This window comes from Paramormyrops kingsleyae, chromosome 2 (assembly GCF_048594095.1).
Source record: "Paramormyrops kingsleyae isolate MSU_618 chromosome 2, PKINGS_0.4, whole genome shotgun sequence".
In the NCBI taxonomy this organism is placed as follows: domain Eukaryota; kingdom Metazoa; phylum Chordata; class Actinopteri; order Osteoglossiformes; family Mormyridae; genus Paramormyrops; species Paramormyrops kingsleyae.
The window spans coordinates 9,797,609-9,819,428 of NC_132798.1; the positions used below are offsets into that span (position 1 = coordinate 9,797,609).

The window sequence follows — 21,820 nt, forward strand, 5'->3', positions numbered from 1 at the left end:
ATTATTGCAATTTCCATTATGAAAGGAAAGATGTCTGATTCTGTTCACAGGTCTGTTGCAGTTCCAGCACAAAGGGTTATGGTTTTGGAACCAATCAGGGTTCAGATCAAATCAAAATGCCAGAGAGGACTGATCTTCTGTGTCAAAGGGCAGATTCCACAAGACAGGGGACACCTCAACCTCATATCTTGATGGGAGTTGTAATGTCACTGTTCCCATATACAGTGTAGCCAAAAATTATTTGTACACTGTGGGGGAAAAAAGGTCAAAATTGGAAATGATAATGATATTTTAAAACTGTTTAAAATTGTACAAATATGTGTGTTGTGTAAAGAAACAATAAAAACTTATTCAAAACATTCTGGAATTGTTTTCAAAATATGCAATTTCATCAACCATTTTTTCACAGTGTACAAATAATTTTTGTCTACACCGTAGGTCACTGGCTCCATCCTATACAAGCTGAAGTGATTACAGCATGGGTCTGTTGTCAGAAGAATGAGTGTTCCATGTGACTTCTCTTGATCTCTGCCCAAACAAAGAGTCCATGTCCTGTGAATAAGATTCTTTTCATCAGAAGACTCATAACCAACCCAGCAGGGGGCGATCAATCCTGTAGGTGTCACAGGAGGTGGCCTAGGGTGCCAGCTTGTGAGGGTGCGCTGATCTGCCAGCCAATTTCACTTCACCTCAGACGCAGGGCGCCGGTGGTGATGCCCGCCTAGGGCACTATTGGCTAGGACTGGTACTGCAAGCCAGTACTATAATTTTCAAGACCACCATATACAGGGGTGGATTAACTCAACCAGCAGGTGTTGCTGATTTTACTAATCGTTCCATTTTTCCCAAAGTGGGGTTGGGCCCTCATGCTTGCCAGGGCCCTAGGCTATAGGCCACATCCTAGCACAGACTGTGCACCAGTCCATGCCTGACTGTAGGTCTATTATGTCATAACATCATATGTGAAAATAAAACATGCCAGTATCATATAATTTTTTACTTCCTGGAATACGGCCCTGTATCTCAGAAGATCTGCGAGGCAACTGATAAGTAATCTTCCCCATCTCTAACAAGTGAAAGCTGACTAAATTCATGAGACGCTGTTACCTATATAACTTAAAGACGTGCTTGCTTTTTAAAATTGCTGTCCAGGTTTTATCATGGGACTGGTGTGAACAAACAAAGCTGGTCAAACAGGCTTTACCACCATCCTCCTGGAAATAAAAAAAGGAAACTAAGCGACTAAGTGACATTTTTTAAAGATACCTGTGATATGCTAGGTTATATTCAATTATATTCAATTATACGTAAAAAGCTTATTTATTAACAAACATTGATCGAATGGTCACTGAAAGTAGACGCCGCCCGAGTCAGAGTGGCGGCACAGAGCGTTACCTGCGGCTCAGATGCGCTGGCGTGACACCCGCCGTGGGCGTAGCCTTGCGGACGCAGGTGAGCCACGAGGGGTGATTTTTGTTTTACAGGGTAGCGCTTCCCTCATGAATATTAATGAGTTTTCTCGAACCACCCAATAAAACGAAAATTCGCTGCTCGTGGCTCACCTGCGGCCGCAAGGCCACGCCCCTCTACCTGTCCACGGCTCACTCTCACCTGGGTCGGGAGTCAGCGCCATCCCGGAAGCCGTCTTCCGTCTGTCTGCTTCCCCTGAGGTGTTTTCCGGATTTCATGCGTTGCGGTTGGACTTTGCTGTAAACTCCCGAGGTAAGGCAACGTAAAACACCTCCCTTTTAGCTTAACGGTGTACTGGACGGTAAAGAACATTCGACTTAACCGGCGTTACTGAAGTTAAAGTCTAAAGTTGACAATTTTAGAGGCTTATGATGGGGAATTTTTATACTTCACAGTACAGTATGCGTAGTAAAGGTATTTTCATGTGTTGCTACATCTAGTCATATCGGGTGTGGGGCAAGTCTAGACTGTTCCACTTGATACAGTAGGTATTTAGTCGTCATTTTTTTCCCACATAGATCATCCGTTAGAATATGTAGAATAGCTTCTTGCTCCGTTGTTATTGGCATTGGGTACGTTTATTATGTTTATATACTTGCCTGAATTGTAGGCTATACTTCAAATACAGCCCGGGAACCGGTAGGCGCTTTTATGCACTCTCTCGAACGTTGTGTTTATGTAGTATGGACGTTTCTTTCTTTGTTTTAACCTGCTGGAATCATAAACTAAATATAACAGAAACTAAATGGGGTTGGGACTTCTTTTCGTTTTCTGACGGATTCTGTAACATTTTCCGGTCTTCCTTTCTAATGTTTGTCTGAATTATAATTCTTGCAATGTTTCTTATAATACATTTTGTGTAGAACCTGATTATGAATTCATTGCTCAAAGTACTGTATTGCTGCAAGTCAAACCTCTCAGAAAGAAATTCTCATGAGGACACTGGAAAAAATGCAGAATGAATAGCAGAAATATTCATGTCACGGAAATGGTTTAACTTTATAACGTATGCATACCTGGAGTTTTATCTGTCACAGAAGACAAGGACGAATGTTAGCAGAAACCTGGGTGAATCTACTGAGTCAATGCCTGCCAGCCAGCCAGCTATCCACACTCTGTGTGTGTGTGTGTGTGTGTGTGTGTGTGTGTGTGTGTGTGTGTGTGTGTGTATGTATGTGTGTATGTATGTATGTATGTATGTATGTATGTGTGTGTGTGTGTATGTATGTATGTATGTATGTGTGTGTGTGTGTGTGTGTGTGTGTGTGTGTGTGTGTGTGAGAGTTACTGTGTGGTCTTACTTCTTTCCCTGGACAAATTATCATTCTAAAAAAACATTACATTGGAATAAAAGTCATCTGGATCCCAGACAGCCAACCAGCCAGAACTTGCTAAATTTTCCCACAGTTGCCTGAGAAATAATCTGCACAGAGTCGTTTTTCTTTCTCTCAGCACCATCCAAGAAATAAAGGGCACGTTTTATTGTGGGCCGGCGTCCAGCGCGATAGGCCTGTCAGAGGCTGACACTGATGAAGCGCAGAGGAGAGGGTCTCTGTTGATACTGCTTGTTGTGTGAAAGGGGTGATATTATCTATTTTTGGAGGGAAATGTCCTGCCTGGGGAAAAATATAGTCAGAAAGTAGAAATAAGGGCTAGGCAGTGGCAGGCGGTTTGTGTCGGATTATTTAGTGGAGCTCGACAGTCCCTCCTTCAACGTCCACAGCTGACTGAGTGCTAGCAGGGGAAGTCTCTGTGGCCTGCCTTGGCCTTGCCGTTGTGAGCTGTTTTTTTTTTGCTATGAAACATTTGCCCTGGAACAAAGGTTTGCAATAAAGTTGCTGATGAAGGAGAGAAATCTCCCAGTTGCTGGATATCACAGCAGTTTGTCTCAATATTCCACACCCCTGCGCCACGGTGAAAGTCTCTCTGGGACATGCTGGGATGAGGCTTCCCGCTCCCGGAGAATCATGCCATAGCTTCGAAAAGGAACCGAAAATAATTGGTATCACAGTCAAGACAGTGTAATATTTAGAGCTCACACCTCCAGTAAAGGCATATTTTAAATTGTGTGAGTTTATAATAATTAAGAACATTCCTACAACCAATTCTGAATGTGTGAAGTTCTCCTGAGAACCGGCATGTTTATAATTTCTATCCGTTCATCTATCCCTGCATCCATTCACACATAACTGCTTATCTATTGTGATGAGTTTGGATCCTATTCAGAACAAGGCATAGCCACATTGCTGGAGGAAGGGCAGACAAACATGGGGAGAGCATGCAAACTCCACATGCACAGCTGGGGCTGAGATTTAAGCTGCCAGCCCTGGAGGCGTGAGGCTACGGGCTGCCTACTGAGACACCGTGACTCCCTGCTAACAGTGTATTGCAAGTCTAATTTAAACACACACACACACACACACACACGCTGTTAGCCAGATTCTCAGGGCAGCATCTGGGCACAGACAGTCTGGATATTTAAAATTAAATCTATTAATTGGACTTGGCACTATTAGCTTTTCAGCGAACAGGTTTCTTTTGTTTTGTTCTCTTGCAGAATCCCTAAAGCAGTGATTAAAGGGCAGTTCCCATCAAATTTCCTGTTAGCCATGTTTGCGGTTTCATTTTTATAAGTAATAAAAATGAGCATTTCTGTGCTCCACTTCCCTGGCTGTGGCTCGCAGTCGACAGTTTCGCATCATTTTCTGCGAGTGTTTTGCGAACATCCTGCACCTTGTGGTCATGGGCATAACATGGGGGTGGGGGGGAGCTGACCTTATTGTTCTCCACCCATTTAAGGGCGTCTAGAGGGTTGTATTGGCTGCTTGTGATTATTGAGGGGTGATAACCCCCCCATAGTGTATGCGCATGCTTGTGATTACAGTTTGCAATGCAATTTAAAAACCACTTTTTGACTGGTACTTATTGTATAAACACTTGAGATCTGTTGCTTTGTTGTTTTTGTAGATTTAATTTATAGCATAATAAAATGTTTTGGGTATATGTATTTTATACTTTAGTTGTTAGAGGAGGAATGTTTTCTGTACTTCAGATATGGAGTATGCCCACTCTTGAATCTGTTTCATGCTTATGGAATCGCGGTTTGTAAAGTCAAATCATGGTGTCTCAGTGGGGGGCACAGGTGGGGGGGGGGGGGTCTGAACACCTCCAGGGTTGGGGGGGGGGGGGTCTGAATTCCACTCCCACCCTTTGTATATGGAGTTTGCTGTTGTGTCGGTTTCCTCCCACAGTCCAGGTACATGCGGATAGGTGACTTGGCATTGGTAAATGGCTCTTTGTGTGTGTGTGTGTGTGTGTCCTGCTGTGGACTGGCATCCTGTCCTGGGTGCCCCCCCCCGTAATGCCCAAAGGTGGGATAGGCTCCAGGCTCCCCCTGTAACTTAATACAGGATAAGTATTTGGTTGATGGAAAGTCATTTCTCATTTTCCTAAATACAATTTATAACCCTTTCCTGACAGAATGCTTAAGTGCTAAAGTACTGAGTACATTATATATTATCATTTCTCTGTTAAATTAAGTCAGTGTATGTGGAACAGTACAAACAAAATGAAATAGGTAAGGTATTATTTATTTAACAGGTCTAAAAGATCTCTGTGTTTAATGTTAAAAATATGTACAACAGAGACAGAATCTGAGCTGTTTATAGTTTGTACGGAAGCACTTGCATACAACAGCTGATATATACACCAGTCAGCCATAACATTAAAACCACCAGCCTAATTTTGAGTATGTACCCCTTGTGGCACCAAAACAGCTCTGACCCATCTAGGCATGGACTCGACAAGACCTCTGAAGGTGTCCTGTGACACAAGTAGCAGATCCATGAGTCAGTGAGTCTTGAGTGCTTACAACCCTATTGCTGCTTCACTGGGTGGCCTTTCTTGAACCACTTTGGGTAGATTCTGACCACTGCATACCAGGAAGACCTGCCATTTTGCTACAAAACCTGCCATTTTGGAGATGCTCTGACCAAGTCATCTAGCCATCACAATTTTATTCAATTCACCTGTCAGTGGTTTTAATGTTGTGGTTGATCAGTGTATACATGCATTCATACACTATATGGTCATTAGTATGTGGAGTTGTGGACATTTCTTTTGACTAGAGGAAGTGGCAAATTAAGTTACACTCATTGTTGACACAAGTGTATAATTAAGCACAGTTAGGCAATATCCTGCAACAAACATTAGCAGCAGAATAGGTGATTGCACATACCTTTGGCCATATAATGTATGGATATGTACTTTGTTTCACCCTAAGGGAAAATTGGTTGCCTACCCAAAAACAGAAACGAACACATGCACTATATGGCCAAACGTTTGTGGACACCAGCTTGTTCAACGTCTCATTCCGAAACCAAGAGCATTAAATCAGCCCATTGCTGCTACAGCTTTTCTGGATTAATGTACTGCCATTAGGTGTTGGAACACTGCTGGTGGGATTTACTGCCGTTCAGTTAGGGCTTTGATGTTGGGTTGGCTTGGCTTCTCCCATTCTCTGAATTTGCGTGGCTGACACTCTGCAACTGATCATGCTCCTAGACCAGGACTCTCGAAATCTGGACCTTGAATCCAAATCCAGGCCTTGTTTTCAGTTCTTCCAGGTAGTTTAAGAATTACTGATTCTGATTGACTGGAGGCTTCACACCTGGTTCGCAGGTAAAGGAAGGCTGGAAAATGAGCTTTGCTCGGATCTTGAGGACCGTGATTTCAATAACCCTGTCCTAGACATTTTGACCTTCACAGTCACCTCGCTCGCGGTTTACCGAAACCGCTCCAACAGGACAGAATTGTGAATCTGACCTGTTGGAAAGATGCCATCCTGTGACCATGCTAAGCGGAATGGCGTTAACCTCTCCAGTACAATCGGAACATTCTGCTGCTCATGTTTGTTGCAGGATATTGCGTGACTGTCTGTTTAATTATTTACCTGTGTGAACAATAGATGTATCCTTATTAGGCAATTCCTTCAATTAATAGGGGTGTCCACATACTTTAGACCATATAGCATAGTGCAAATGCAAGACGATACTCATGTGCAAAATGTATAAATAAAGAATGAATTAATTACGAAGGGAGTTCTTGTGATACATATTATCGTATATCAATATGCTGCAAACCCTTGTCTGTTTGAAATGCTGTCATGATGTGTGTTATGCTTGGAAGTGATGGCTGGCATGTCCAGGGGAGGTATTGCAGTGCCTGATGGCAGCGGGCAGGAAGGATCCCCAGCAGTGCTTCTTAGGACACTGCGGTGGAATGGGCCAGTGGCTAAAGGGGCTCTAGGAGCACCCCATGGAGGCCGTGGGCAGAATTGCACATAATGTTGTCCGATTTTACCACCATCCTCTTCTCTACTGCTCTTCTCTACTGGTCCAGGGTCAAAAAATGACCCGCGAAATAGCTCAAATTATTATTAGGCTGCATGATCTTTTAGTTTTTCCTAGCTGCTGTTGTGTTGTTTAGACAGCAGAACGTGCAATAACTTGGTCTCCTCCCCTACCAGCAGCCAACGAACACAACCTGCAGAAGTAACACTGTGGAATGCCGAAATTGTTATTATTATTTATTATTAGCTCTTTTATTTTATAACTAAACAAATATTTTAAATAACAGGCTACTATCTCCAGACTTTACAAATGTTTGTAAATAAATATTGTTGGCAGTAACATTTTTAAATGATTTAACAAAAGGAATATTTAACTTTATAAAGAATGGGAAAATAAATGTTGCATTTTTTAGTTTTTTTTTTTTTTTATGAAAAATAATGTGGGAAGATTGAATTGTAAATTGAAGCGAATTGTGAATTGGGGGAATTGGGTGAATCGTTACATGCTTAGAGCTGGCCTTATTGTGAGTTTGTTCATGTGTTTGGCATCAGCACAACTGATGTCACTTTTCCAGAAGACCACAGTGCAGAGAAGTACGCTGGACATTGTGGAAGCTTCCTCGGGAAGCAGAGCCTGCCCTGGCCTTTCTTGTAGAGCGCCGCTATGCTGGATGGCGCTACAGTCCGTATGGAGTTTCTTCAACTCACTCCTCAGCTGGTCAGGAGAGGCAGATGGTCTGGGAAGTGGGGTGGCGGTGGAAACCTTGCATGTGGGGTGTTGGGGGAGGGCCGAGCTGGTGAGGAAGAATGAAATCTGCTGAAGAACAGATTCAGGTTGGTGCGCAATGGTCTTGTGTTGTATTTTGGATGAAAAGGAAATCTGTACATGGCTCAGCTGGGGGACTGAGCCTGTGGCTGTGGAGGCGTTAACCAAGCTAAGCTAACCACTATGCGGTCCACTTCATGCCATACATCAGTTAGGTATTTTCGGCTGGATTGAGACCACAGGATGTGTATCGTACCTATAATTCTTAGTGAAGTTACAGCCCAGTGCTACACAAGAAGTAAACAAGATCTGAAACCTTGGCCCTCATTATCTTGATAGTACAAGCCCATCTTAATAAGGCTGGGAATTATCAGTGGGATCCAGTGATCAGGGCGTATTGTTTGTTTTCATTTCCCCATCTTTGGAGCTGAAGGATCTCCAGCGTCGCATGTGTTTACTCATTCCTCGATTGTCCTGGATGGAAAGACAGGAAGAAATTGGACATGAATGATGAGTTTATTATTTTCTGAAGTAACCCCCATGGGGGTGAGATGACTGGATTTCTGAATACCGCAGCCCAAGGTAAAACTTGCACTGCAGACCTCCTGAAGTTGGCAGAGCTGATTTCTGAGATTCATGGAGAGGATGTGCTGCTGGGGATGGGGGTGGGGGGTGGGATTGTTAAATTCTGGTGCTGTGGGTTGTAAGGAGGGGGGCCCAAATTGCCTGCAGTTAGCTTTCGACAACTGCACTTTGGTGGCTAATAATCTTGGACATATTTACTTCGCAAGCATATTATTTGAGCTTAATGAGTTTGACTGCTTATGAGTCGGAGTCCCCAAAGTTCTTTGAGGTTGACACTCAGTTTTGGACACCTGGAGGGGTTAACGCTGTCTGATGGAGAGCCCTAGTGATGGGTGTGCCCTGCTGGGTGTCCCATCTGTGAAATATTTAATGGGGTGCTGACATGGTGTACGTGTGTGTGTGTGTGAGGGTGTGTGTGAGGGTGTCTGTCTGTGTGTGTGTGAGGGTGTCTGTCTGTGTGTCTGTCTGTGAGGGTGTCTGTCTGTGTGTCTGTGAGGGTGTGTATGTGTGTCTGTGAGGGTGTCTGTCTGTGTGTCTGTGAGGGTGTGTATGTGTGTCTGTGAGGGTGTCTGTCTGTATGTCTGTGAGGGTGTGTGTCTGTGAGGGTGTCTGTGTGTCTGTGAGGGGGTCTGTCTGTCTGTGAGGGTGTATGAGTGTGTGTGTGTATGTATGTCTGAGAGGGTGTATGAGTGTGTGTGTGTCTGTGAGGGTGTGTGTGTGTGAGTATGTGTGTCTTTGAGGGTGTGTGTGTGGTGAACGGATGGCAGGATGCAGATCATTTTGATTAGTAAACATGGCTGACGGTATGAAGGATGTGCGGTGAAAGCCGATGTTGCTTAGTTGCAGCCGATGTGTCACAGCATTCTGTACTCCCGCTGCGCCGTCCTCGTCGTACGTTTCCCTCATGCCGCTGCCTGCACTCACACGCCATTCTGTATTCTGACACACACGTCAGTGACTTGATACTCTTTTTGTATGCTTCGCCCGCCAAGTTCCGGTACCACGTCACTTCTTGAAGTTGTGCTGGAATGGATGGCGGGCTTGGGAAGGCGGGAGTTAGGGATGGGTGCCAGGTGAGCACGCGTCTCCCCGCCTCGCAACTGTGACAGAGGCGGGGCAGCCTTCTGCTGGTGTGGAGATGTTGATGGGTGAGCCGAGTTGGACCTCGTGGTGACGTGTCAGACTGCAAGCTCCAGTTGCTCTGCTTCCCCGTGTGTGTGTGTGTGTGTGTGTGTGTGTGTGTGTATGTCTGTGTGTGTGTATGTCTGTGTGTGTGTCTATGTCTGTGTGTGTGTCTGTCTGTATGTGTGTTTGTGTGCGCGCGCGCATGTGTGAATATGTGAGGAATTGAAAATTGAAGAAAAATCGAGACAGGGATGACCTAGACACAAATTTCTTGGCTAAGCTGATTACAACGGCCATAGAGAGACGATATTGATGGTTCTGTGGATTATCTCTCTCTAACGTTGCAGAGAAACAGGCTGATTTAATGGGGCTGAGAAAACAGGACAATTTGATTAATTTAGTAAAATGAATGAAAGCAAAGAGACACACTCCCCACTTCATTAAAAGCCCTTAATATTCCAGATCCACTGCTCAGGTTCCTGTCCCATTTCATTTGGTCTTGTAACATCTCTTTCCTAAAGATATAAAGACTCCACAAAATGTGTTTATGCTATTCAGCTATTTAACTGTTAATCTACTGCAGCAGTGTCTGCAGGCGATAACAAATAATTACCAAATTAAAAGCAGATTGCAAAATTGAGGACTGTGCCCATTTTCACACATTTAAAGACATCACAGGCCATGTAACATGATTTGTAACATGCTTTTAAGACATTTTGTCAGTAGCTTGTCTGGGATTCGAATGGCCAAAAATCACTTTATTTTTTAACTGTAATTCTGGTGACTGCTGAATGTAATGTAGATGTTTCTTTCCAGATTAAGACGTCTGTCTACCCCTCATAGAATAACCATAAATCCAGTGGACTCCTTTACACAGGGGTGCCTTTTAAAGGGGAACTGCAGCTAAAATGCACAGTCTGTCTTTGCAGTGCTAAACTGAATAAGCAAAAAGGACACTGAATGAATCAATCAGTGTAGTAAACTGTGAGCCTGAACTTATGCATAATACATACAGAAGGTCACAACAGCATTTCCAGATTACAAAGAAAGTGAACATAATGTTTATTTTTGAGGGAAGCCCTGTAATCATAAACCAGATGCAGAAGCACTTTTAGTTTTATAGTAGGGTATCATTGCCTGTGTTGGATGTTGAGTGATTCATCTGTGGGCTGTATGTGCGTGCGTGTGCATCCGCGTGTGATTGGCATCCCGTCCGGAATGTACCGTAAGCTTCCCAGGATAGACTCCGAATCACTGTGACCCTAATTGGATAAGGGGTTATTGAAAATAGATGGATGGCTGCTTCAAGGCTGCATCAGGCCCCACGTCAGCTGTTTCTGCTTGTGAAAATTATGGCTTGTACTCAGATGAACAACATGATTCTTCTCTCTTCTTTGGAGTCCTTTAGGTTGCTGTCATTTTTTTAATTTGCAATATACCCACACGAGCGAAAACAAAGAACAATCAACATAACACATATAGTATTTGAGGTAGTACAGGCAGTCCCCAGGTTACAAATGAGATATGTTCCTCAATTTGTATGTAAGTCAGACAAATAATAATGCAACGCATAATAAAAATTATTGTGCAGTAATATTAAAATAACTGCATGCGGTACTATACTGAACTTTCGAGACGATGAACTGCTGAAGCTGCACAATGTTCTCACAAGCGTCACAAAGTCGTGTGCGTGTTCGTTATTACCAAGCACTGTTTTGTACCCGAGTTATTAATGTAATAGGTTTTATGGCAGTCCATTCATGAGTACAAATTGTCCGTAAGTCGGACGTTCTTTACCCAACTGCCTATTTTCAATTCACATTTCACTGATTTGAATAATCATTCGGTAGTGAAACGAGTAATTATACGTTTCTATTTAGGCCTTTTTCAAAGGCAAATGAGATACTTATGAAATGTATTCGAAACCCTAATTAGACACGAGATCACAGAACAGGACGGCTGTATCATGAAAGCTTTCTCTCTATATGCGTTTTTTTTTTTTTCCTGATTGAGGTGTTTTACTTTCAATAAAATGGAATGAAGATAAATATGGAGAACAGGAGCCTAAACACACAGCACTGGGGGATTTGCTAGGCTGGTACGCTGTGGGCTAAAGGCTGCAGTGCAGTATTTTATAATATACATATACAACGTTCACTTAAATCCAAGTAACTTATACTGGATTTTGTGCTTATAATTTTATGTTTATAAGGGTTCTCGTCTCGGAAACGTACCTTTTTTGTCAAATATATGGAGCTATCACTATCGATTATATTAACGATCGAGTGATCTACTGATTAATTTGACAATTAATTGAGTAATGGTGTATATGTAATATAATATTTATATATTGTATATTGCAATTGGCCCAACCCTGGACAGGACACCTGCTCATGGCCAGGTGCATGCTTACTCTGGGGCTGCCAACTTCGGTCAGCTAGTTGCAGTGCGAGACAAGTCTGCCCACACATTTACATGTCTGTAAGAGTTTTATTACCTAAACAGTCTATATGTTTTTTAAAACAATTTTGATGTAGCTAATTTTAGGTTTGTAATGGAATAATATAGATTTGCCCTAAGATTTCTTGCATGAGCGTGAGAGTCTGAAAACGTGAGCGTCACGCCAGAGTTGGCAACCCTGTCACTCACTCACTCACTCACTCACTCACACACACACACATGGTGAATTTAGGCAATCTAATTCTCTTAAGTTGTTTTTGAACTATTGGAGGAACCTGGACAATCGAGTGCAAGCTCACACGGGGAGAACCTGCAGACTCCACAAACACACAGTGGCACTGTACAGTGACAGCGCCATCCAGTGCACTACCGTGCCATCCTCAATGGTCTATGCATGGTGTGCAGCATTAATATCGACATCACATGCTGTGCACATGCAATTGTCACGTCAAAAGAATCACGATGGTCGGCTGGATTGAGACCGTCAATAAGTTACGTTCACACATTTTGTGGTTATTATGTACCATATTATATATTGTGTAAAATGATGCGACTAAGCGGCGAGTTTATCAAAGTAATGACAAAATCCAAAAGGTTGAAGGACACATAGCTTAGATCTCCATCTATGGCTAACCTCTCATTATTGGGCGAGTCCTTCAAACCTGAAAGTCCTCTAAAGGTTTACACTTTATTCTGACACAGTTTGCGTTACTGAGGCTTTTGCTCTTATTTTTTTTTTTTGGCTCCCTCATTCTGTATGCTCACTCCTCCTTCAGCCATGTGCAATCAAGAAAGCAAATTTTAATCAATGCTTTGTAAAAAAAATCGAGCAGTCGTGACAGCTCTAGAAATGCGTAAAGTCCCTGTCCTGATTGTTGCGGGATTAACTGTGACATTTAGCCACACGTATTGATAAAGATTTTGGGATTTGTCTGAGTGTTTAGTAGGCTTTATTTTGGTTAAAAACAGTTAAGGTCAGACGTTGATTATGATACAGAAAGTCTTTGTCTGTTTAGCGCAGCTGGATTTAGGGGAATCTTTGTACCCCAAGAGGCATGTCATGTTTTATCTGTCAGTGTGAAAACGCCCATGTCGTTACCAGGCTCATTAATTTGTTTGTTTTCTCCCCAATCCTCACCTGCTGCTTTGATGGTGGGAACCCATGTACCTTTCATCTTACAAACTATACACAGCATGATCTGTCCCTGTAAGCCTGTTGTGTAATTAAAATATAAGCTATATAATATAATATAATGTTGGCCCCAGAAACATGGTCTTACAAGTGGACATTGTGTTTTTATCCCCTGTTCTTTTTTATTGGAACAAAACCCAGAATTCTGATTATTTGCATGCATGCAGGGGAATGTGAGGTAGGTAGACACCTTGTAAATCTTTATTTTTTTTTCTTTTTTAGAAAACGTGTTCTTGTGGAGGGTTAATATCCATGCAGAGAGAGCTGGGTAAGCTGTAGTTAGGGATTACAGAGAATATGGGGAATCCACATTATCTGCTGAGGCTTAGTGTACACAATTATCCCCCTGCAGCATTTTCATTGGTGTAATGTTCAAAGGTCCTTTTCAATTATGTAAGAGTGACGCTCTTGAGATTCTCCAAAAGCATTCTAGTTTTTTTTTTTTTTCTTTTTAAGATTAAGGATTTTGAAATTGGTCTGGCTGTAGTTTGTGCGTTTTATATAGGAGGGAGAATCAAAACTATGCACTGCTGAGTGGGCATCAGGAAAGCAGCTCTGCAGGCTGCGCTTTTGGGATATAGACTTTCAAGGTAAAAAAAAATAATAAAATAGGTGACTGTATATAATAAAAAAATATATAAAAAATGAAGTACAAGAAGTTCATCACTGTGATGCAGGCAGCCCTTGGGATTGCCCCCCTCAATAAAAAGGAACTGCTGCCACCCCCGCGGAAGCCGTGGAAACTGTCAGAGTAAGTGTGGGAAGAGGCAGAGCCGGCAGAGGGGTGACTGCAGTGGCAGGAGATGGGGCCGAGCCGCGAGACGCGTTACAGTCTTTCAGCTTGGACGGCGTCGGCACTGTTTACATGGTCTTATTGCTGCTGTACTAAGATGTAATATTATATGCTAAAAACAGTGGTATTTAGACTATTTAAAATGTAAAATTATGTAAATATATTATTGGTGTTTTTCTTTTACTAACTGGCAGGTAGTGTACTATACTGGCCGCGTCTTCAGCCGATCCATTTTATCGGAGCAGTTTACTTGTACAGTGTACCAGGGTTGGACTGGGATAGGAAGATCGGCCCTGGGCTCCCTCACGATAAATTCTGCTGGCCCGTCAAGTATGAGTCGTGTGTGCTTGTGTAGTACAGTATGTATCATTAGTCAGGTACACATTTAATACGCAGAACTGCAACATCAGTTATTCAGCCGAATACATTACCTTTGCATATTATAACAAAATCTGAGTATCACATTTCACAGAACATACAGTATAAAGATTGTGTAAATGCCCAGTGTAGTAACTAATATGGTAACAGTATTTGCATATGGCTTATATGGCTGCGGAAGTTTCAGCCTACAGTTGCTTACCTGTGTTCTGGATGTGTACCATGTTCTTGCATCCTGCTGCACATTCTTATTCTGCTTAAGGCGCCAGAACTGGGGACTCACTGTCAGATCTGGTTGTTGCCCCTGTTTGTCTCACAATGACACACACTATACATGGATTGCAGCGTAATCCTATTTTTTTTTAGGTTAAACAATAGGTATATTAAATTCAGAATGAAGGACGAAACTTTGGCAAAACTATCAATGTGTTTCCCCCCCCCCCCCCTAAATCTCCTTTCTACATCGGTGCTGCATCACCTTTGCAGGGTTTTCTGGGTTTATCCTTGTAAAAAATGTATTGAACTGGACATGGATTTGTTTAAATGGAAACTGCTATAGGTGAGGATCTGCTTGTGTCTGTTTGTGTGAGCATATATATTTGTATTGGTTTAAACTGAAAAAGAAAAAACAAAGAAATTTGTCATTTTAAACTCCTGACATCAGATTAAAGTAGCATTTACTATTACATAATTTATCTTTTGTCATGAGTGTATAATTATACAATATTTCAGTTCCTGTATATACAATATTACAATAATAATAAATAAAAAAAACAATACGGGACAAACCATTCAGTGTGTGCATTGGTGTTAATATGCTCTGATATATAGCGGTACGAGACTTTTTTTCCAGGTTTACCAGTTTACAGCATAAGACCACATACAGTAGTTCTTTTGCATTGGTGTATTTGAAACTCTTCAAATCAGCTTGACAGCAGCATGCTTTGCGTGTTGGATCACTGATGTCCTGGTGGATGTCCTTTTTGGCACAGGAAATTTGGGGCACCATAGGGGAGACTATATGGAGTTAAAGCGACAGGAGGCACACAGCACAGGAAGGAATGAAGGAACCATGGGGAATTAGGGATGCTTTTTTTCACTTTCCTGTTTCTAAGACTAAGATAAAGGTCTTGCTGAAATATTACCAGCTTACTGCTCTCCATCGTCACTCATCCAAGATGCATTCTGGGTGCATGTGTATTTTTGACAAGCACCACTGCTGTAGAGAAAGATGGGTAATGCTTATACCCTTCAAAAATACTTGTACTCCCCCTGCCTAAAAAAAAAAAAAAGATTAAAGCAGTGTTTTTCACTGATAGTTTATAGATTCGAAAAGAGTTTCTGTAAAGGACAGCAGCGGTTTCCGCGGATGTCGTTCGGCTCGTGGCTCGTGTCCCCGCGGCGCTGCCTCTCCCGTGCGTGCGCGTGGGAGCGGGGAGGGGGACGCGTGCTCTCGCTCGCTCGCTCGCTCGCGGGCTGCACCTGTTGTCTTAGTCAGCGTGCGCCAGAAGCACGGCACATCGCGCTGGTCCTGCAGCGGCGGCGGCGCTAGCGGCAGCAGCGGTAACAGCGTCAGCAGCATCCACAGCGGGCTCCCTTCGGTCCGCCCAAGCAGTCCGCTCTGACAGCCGAGGAGTCCACGCCTCTTTCTTCTCCAGCTTTCTCATCAGTCGCGATTGCCCTTCCAGTCCAGCCACCATGCGTCTGGGAATCTCTTCTTTCATTTCGGATATACTCGAGACCTCCAGCAACATATGCTTTTGCTGGGCGGAGGGAAAGGTAGACTCATCCTTTGGTGTGGAAGAGGAGAACAACTTAAGTCAGAAAAGGGTGGTAGTTAGCTTAGTTAGATTGTAGTGTGGTGTTTTTCTGTCTGGCTTTGATATATGCTGTCCATGCTTTTATATCATTCGTCTTCTCTGTCCTTTGTGTTATGTGTGTGTTTCCTTTTTGTGCTCCGTGCTGTGCACTCTGAAATGTGTTAGCGTGTGTGTGCGTGTGAGAGAGCTTCAGCGCTCCTGGCTGTGTGTGCTGGATTGCAGCAGCCTGGCTTGGCTCGTGTCTGACTGTGTTGGTGTATGTGTGTGTGTGTGTGTATGTGTGTGTGGAGTCTGTGTGTGTGTGTGTGTGTGTGCGCGCACGTCACATGGTAGTAGAGATTTAAAAGAGGGATAAAAGAGGACACTGGTGACAGTGACGGAGTTAGTGAAAGTATTTGTGCCGTTCTCCAAATGCAAAAAAGACAGTCGCAAAGAAATGTGAGCGGAGGGGTGCCAGTTAATATTGGAAGACTTTTCATATTGAGCTGGTTGATTTTTAACCTCTTTGAAAGGCAAGTGTGTGGTAGCCGTCATTAACTATGTCCGGCTGTTACCTTCTGTCGGACTGACCGTGAGCTCGGTCACCAGAAGTGTGTTGGGTCCGGCAGGGAGTGGTCTGTAGGTGGTTTGTTTGCGGCTCTCTGCCTCAGCTTGCTGTCTTCCTTTGACCTTAGATGCAAAATGCCGGCATTGACAAATACTGTGTCAGGACGGCCTGTGTGGCAATAACCCTGGATGGATCTGCGCTGTGTACTCACCGGTGATATTAAAAAAAAAAAAAAAAAGTCAGGGAAGTGATACATTATTGAAGCAGCAGTTCAGCAGTTTTATCTACGGCGTAATTCATAAGCTGTCCATGCGTCTCTGGACTGTGATCTCGCACATGCTTATTGCAACAGTGATTATAACATTTCTGTGTCACACACAGCTCCTATATGTCTCTGTGGGGACGAGAGAGTAATGTGTGTTCTGTCCATTCAGCAGAATGTGGAGCCACGACGGCTGACCTGCATGGGAATCTGCTATCGGGGGGTGGGGGGGGGGGGGGGGCGGTGGTTGTATTTCTTGTTCCAATCAGGCAGCTCCTTACACGCCATAAACCTTGTTCTGAAGATGAATGTTCGCCTATCGATCGAGCGATTTGGACGCATGGATCGATGTCCTAGATAAACCCTGTAAAGTCTGACAGCAGTGGGTTGTCGTCTGGCCAGGTCAGCTTTTGGGAAAGATGAAACATAGATAAAAACAGATACAATAACACGTAAACTCACGTCTGTGGAGAAAATGTGATTTTTACGTTTTTTTAAAACGGTGAAATGTGGCTCAGGGGAGCAACTAGGGATATGAGTTCTGAGAATCTGCGGCAGCTTGATGGCACCGATGGGCTGTTTTTCCACCTATGTTCATTTTAGCAGTATATGTGTGAGTAAAGGTCAAACAGCTCCTCCTGTAAATTCAGAGAGGATTTACTAGATGGACACCTCGCTCTGTCAATGTGCCATTTCCAGTTCCTCCCAGCTGTCTCACAGTTTTTCTGGCGTCACCCTCCAATTTGGACATTTCCCTTAACAGCTTGACACCTAAATACGGGCACGGAGACTCTGAAGATGGGCAGCACTGCATCGGTGCTTATTTCTCAGGAACCACCCAGCTTCTGAGAGGGCGTGCGTGTGAAAATGTGCGATTCCTAATGGTACTGAAATAATTAGAATTGCAATAAAGTGTGCGTGACAGGCATTTTAAGCATTAATTGTTAACCTTTAGCACTTCTCTTTCCTATTACTGAGAAATTGAAGAGCATTTAAATAATGTATCCTCATATGAGATTGACTGAGATTCCACTCGGCATTGGAATTAATTGAAGCGGCCCGCGTTTTAAGTGAAATCTATATACCATGCATTCCCAAAGCACCCGTGTTACGAGTTTTGCACAGGGAAGCTCTCTGAGCAACTTCAGAACTTAACACATCTCGCCTTCAAGCACAATAAGACGACAGCCTCCTGTGAATCAGTTGATGGGAGCAAATTATAAATAATATGGTATGGAGCAGGTCTATATATAGGCTGTTTGGAGAGAGGAGCTAGCTGAGCCTAAGCATTCTATTACGGATAGCTGGGCATCCATTTATTCTGCAATTTAGCTCACTTTCTGTACCAGCATATGATGTATATTTTAGTTTTTTTAGTTAGGGGGACAGATTAAGATTGGTGGTTTGACATATACCCTCGGCCCAGACCAGGATAACCATTTAGAAGATGGATGGATGGATGGTTTAACATGTACCTGGTAGAATGAGTAATCTGTCAGCACTTGGTGCGAATGTGTAGGTGGGTGTGTAAGTGAAGGCATATGATTTATGCTTTTCGGACATCTGTATGTGTGTGTGTGTGTGTGTGTGTGTGTGGGGGGGGGGGGGGTTATTTCCTGAAATACCACTTCAAGGTAATGTTTGTCGTGTTTTATTGTAAAAGTAGGGTGACACAAAGGAAAACACATTTGTGTCAAAACCAACACTATTTTTGTTTGTAAATTGGAGAGCCTGAACTAAATTTGTTAAATATGAAAACGTAGTCAGGTTTGTAATCAAAGAATGAAGCTCCTTTGTCTAGAAATTACCACAATTAATTCATCATATACTAATTTAAGCATGTATACAGTACATCATGACAAATAGTGCTGTTTGATTCTTATTTGCTGTAAAGATTCAATTTTCTGTGAGATCTCTGAATGCAGCCTTTGTGTGTAACGAATATGGAGGAAAGTATCACCATTGCTCGCCCTCCCCCATTTGCCAAACATTTGCTAAAATGAAAGCGGGTGAAAATGAAGTGAGATTTCATTGGGGCTCCACCGGACAGGTGAGGGAAGGTTAATTCTGTCTCCCCTCTGTCATTCTCGGGCCCTGGCTCCCGCTCCCCGTGTCTTGGCCTAACCTCCACCTCCCTTCACCCCACGCCGATGTGCATCCTGAATCGACGTCAATCCCCAGCACCTGTGCCTTTGTCGAGGCTTAACAAACAGAGCCCACTATAGCAGCTGAGGTTTAAGAAGCGATAATGCTATATTCATAGCATTCATATATTCCATGATTCCATTAATTGCATTATATCTGCTCTCCCCGCCCCCCCCACTCTCCCCCTCCCCCCCCCCCCCCCCACTCTCTCTCCCCCCCCCACTGCGTGCACCTCAGACTCGTGCAGCAGTGTTAATTAAGCAGAAGCAGATGGATCTCTCCACGAGAGAGCCCCCGGTTCAGGCGGGCACAGAAATCTGTCTGTGTCCCTTTAACAGTGTCCTATGGGAGGCAGCCCTGGAGCACATGCTCGCCTGCACAACCCCCCTGTTTTTAAGAAGGATTCCTCCCGTTCTTTAGGGCTACCTAAAGATAATAATAAAACCTGTATAATTAACGGTAACGGAGCGCCCATTTAATTCCTGTCTTTAAATAAGTAAATATTGCTTTAAGTTTAAATCTTTACCTGCAGATATGCAGAGTAAAGCAGGATGATGTCTGGTAAAGTGGGCCAATTAGGGGTTACTCATAGTTGCAGCTGCGCAGTTTAATGCTGCAACGGCACTCGCTCTTAACTTCCTCCCTCCACGGCACTGAGCGCCCATGTCACCGCACCTGCGGGGAATGGCTGTATACGTGGCGAGCGTGCAGAGGCCCCGATCGCACCCAGTTTCAGTATTCATAAATCCTCGCTGGCCACAGCTGGTGGGCCGCAGTGGGTCTGAGGTGGATGTTTGGCTTGCTCAGCATGTTTCCGCCATCCCTCGTATCCATAATCATGGCGACGCGTTCGACCTTGATCGACCCCGTGGGCTGGCGCCGCCTACCTGGACCTTACTGGACCTTTGCTTGCCTTTTGCTGGATTCTGCCGAGTCTAAATGTCACTGGTGACATAAAGGTTTAATGAGGGTTCTTTTCAGTGTGCCCCCCCCCCCCCCCAATTTCCCCTTTTCTGTGGGGGGGGGGGGTAGTAAAAAATGTGAGTGTATTTTGTAGAATGCACAAAAAAGAGGAGCGCATGCATATTTACAGATAAATGTACTTTTTGACGAAGCGGCATTGGAGCAGGTGTCTGTGTCATCGTTCCCAGGTGCTTCCCCGCCTTGCCCGTTAACGAGCTGCCTTGGAGTCGGCGTCCAGCTCCTCTTTCTCTAGCTGCTCAGAGGAATTTCGGATGCAGCTTCTATTTTCCACCCACCGCCCTCCTGTATTTAGGTGTCATATCTGACACCGTCTGCTTTGCGCTTTAGCCCATGACAGTCTGAGGAGGACGCATCGCTCATGTAGGCACAGATGCCGAAATATAACTTTGGACTCACATGGACTGACACACACACACACACACATAGACACATGCAAGCAAAATTAGCAGGCAGGCACTGCCTGGTTTTGTGTGTGTGTTTGTGTTTGTGTTTCGTTTTCTGATAGCCTGTCGGATGGATAGTTTTTCCAGCACAAGCTCAGCTTTCACAGGGCTCTTAGCCAAGCCCCAGCCTCTCTGTGCTCAATCCTCAATCCCAAGCTCATTCTGACAGTGGGTGGGTGCATCCCCTTCAAACATACTGTCGTTTAGCACTGTTTAGGGCTGTGTGTCTCTTTGTTTGTTCCCCATTTTTGTTCGTAGCTGTCCCTTACCACACACAGATCACTTTCCTTGGTTTACCCCCGGAACCGGGCCGCTTGCCGGCTTCTGTCACGTTCGATACGTCTCCGGCATTAATCCCTGCGTGTGTTCCGCAGTTCCTTTGTGGCACTCTTAGCACTCCTGATGCAAGTCTGCTCTGTTTTTACTGCGCTTTCCTTTCCTCCCTGCGAGAAGCTGATTAAACGACAGGAGCTAGAATTGGATTGAAATGCGCTGATTGCAGCTGGGCCCCGAGGTGTTGTAAGATGGACGCGGCATTCCTGGCGTCATTTATTTGGGGGATGGAAGTATCTTTTGTCCTTGTGGCAAGACGGTGTCCCCTGAGGAAGTGTTTGTTTATTTATTTATTTTTTCCCCACACGTGACCCGCCCTGCCCTCGGACATCATCCCTCCAGATTGTGCTGGCTAGACCCCTTGGGTTTCATAATCATGTGTTTTATTCAAGTTCCTGGTCAAATTGGTTTTATTCATTCTTTTTTATTACTTTTAATTAAAAATATGGAGCACAGAATGAGCAGTTAAAGACAAATGATAATCATGAATGTAATGACAATATAGTACAACTGAAAAGGTTATACAGTACAGACTTGAATTGACATATTGGCAAACAAACTGCTAATTTTTAGGAGTACATCTGACTTTCAGTGGCCCTACACAAGGCAGTATATAAGTAAATTTTATTTCGTAGCGTAATTTCATTCAGATGTTTCCTGTTCCTAGCTCTGTGTGTGCGGTTTATGAATTATCCTCATGTCCTTGGGTTTCTTTCATGTACTCGTCCCCCCGCCCCACAGTCGAAAGACACGCATCGGTGTGACTAAATGGCTCATAGTGTGTGTCAGTGTGTATGTCAGTGTGTGCATTTGTGAGACGGCGTGTGTGAGAGACTGACATCCCATCCATGGTGTCTTCGGCGTTGTGTCCCTTGCTTTGCGGGAAAGGTTTAGAACCTTTAGAACCTTTAGAACCATGAACCTGTAGTGGACAGATGGATGGATGGCTGCTTGTCAGTAATTCAGCTGACGCTTTTATCTGCTATGCGTTTATATAGCTGGATGTTTTATTGGAGTGGTTCTGCTTAAGGGCCTCTGTCAGCTTACAAGTTCTTGTTCCACTATCCTACATGCAGTCAAAGTTATTCCGTACTATATACTAAAAAAAACATGGAGAAGCAACATTAATCTCTACATCGTTCCTATGGTGTCCCCATTTCGCAATAC

General features: G+C 43.8%; 1 protein-coding gene across 5 annotated transcripts in view; it reads left to right on the forward strand.

Annotated features, from left to right (window-relative positions):
- Positions 1 to 1,574: 1,574 nt before the first annotated feature.
- Positions 1,575 to 21,820, forward strand: part of tjp2b (tight junction protein 2b (zona occludens 2)) — a 69,013-nt gene continuing 48,767 nt past the window's right edge. For 2 of the 5 annotated variants that reach the window (XM_023803355.2, XM_023803356.2), the window contains exon 1: positions 1,575 to 1,722. Coding sequence is in view for 3 of the 5 variants with exons in the window: in XM_023803351.2 (XP_023659119.1) it covers positions 15,818 to 15,898 (81 nt within the window). In the remaining 2 variants the exon portion in view is untranslated. Of the gene's footprint in view, positions 1,723 to 15,754; positions 15,899 to 21,820 lie in introns of those variants that run through there. The other 3 variants (XM_023803351.2, XM_072705183.1, XM_072705192.1) reach the window with 2 other exon arrangements.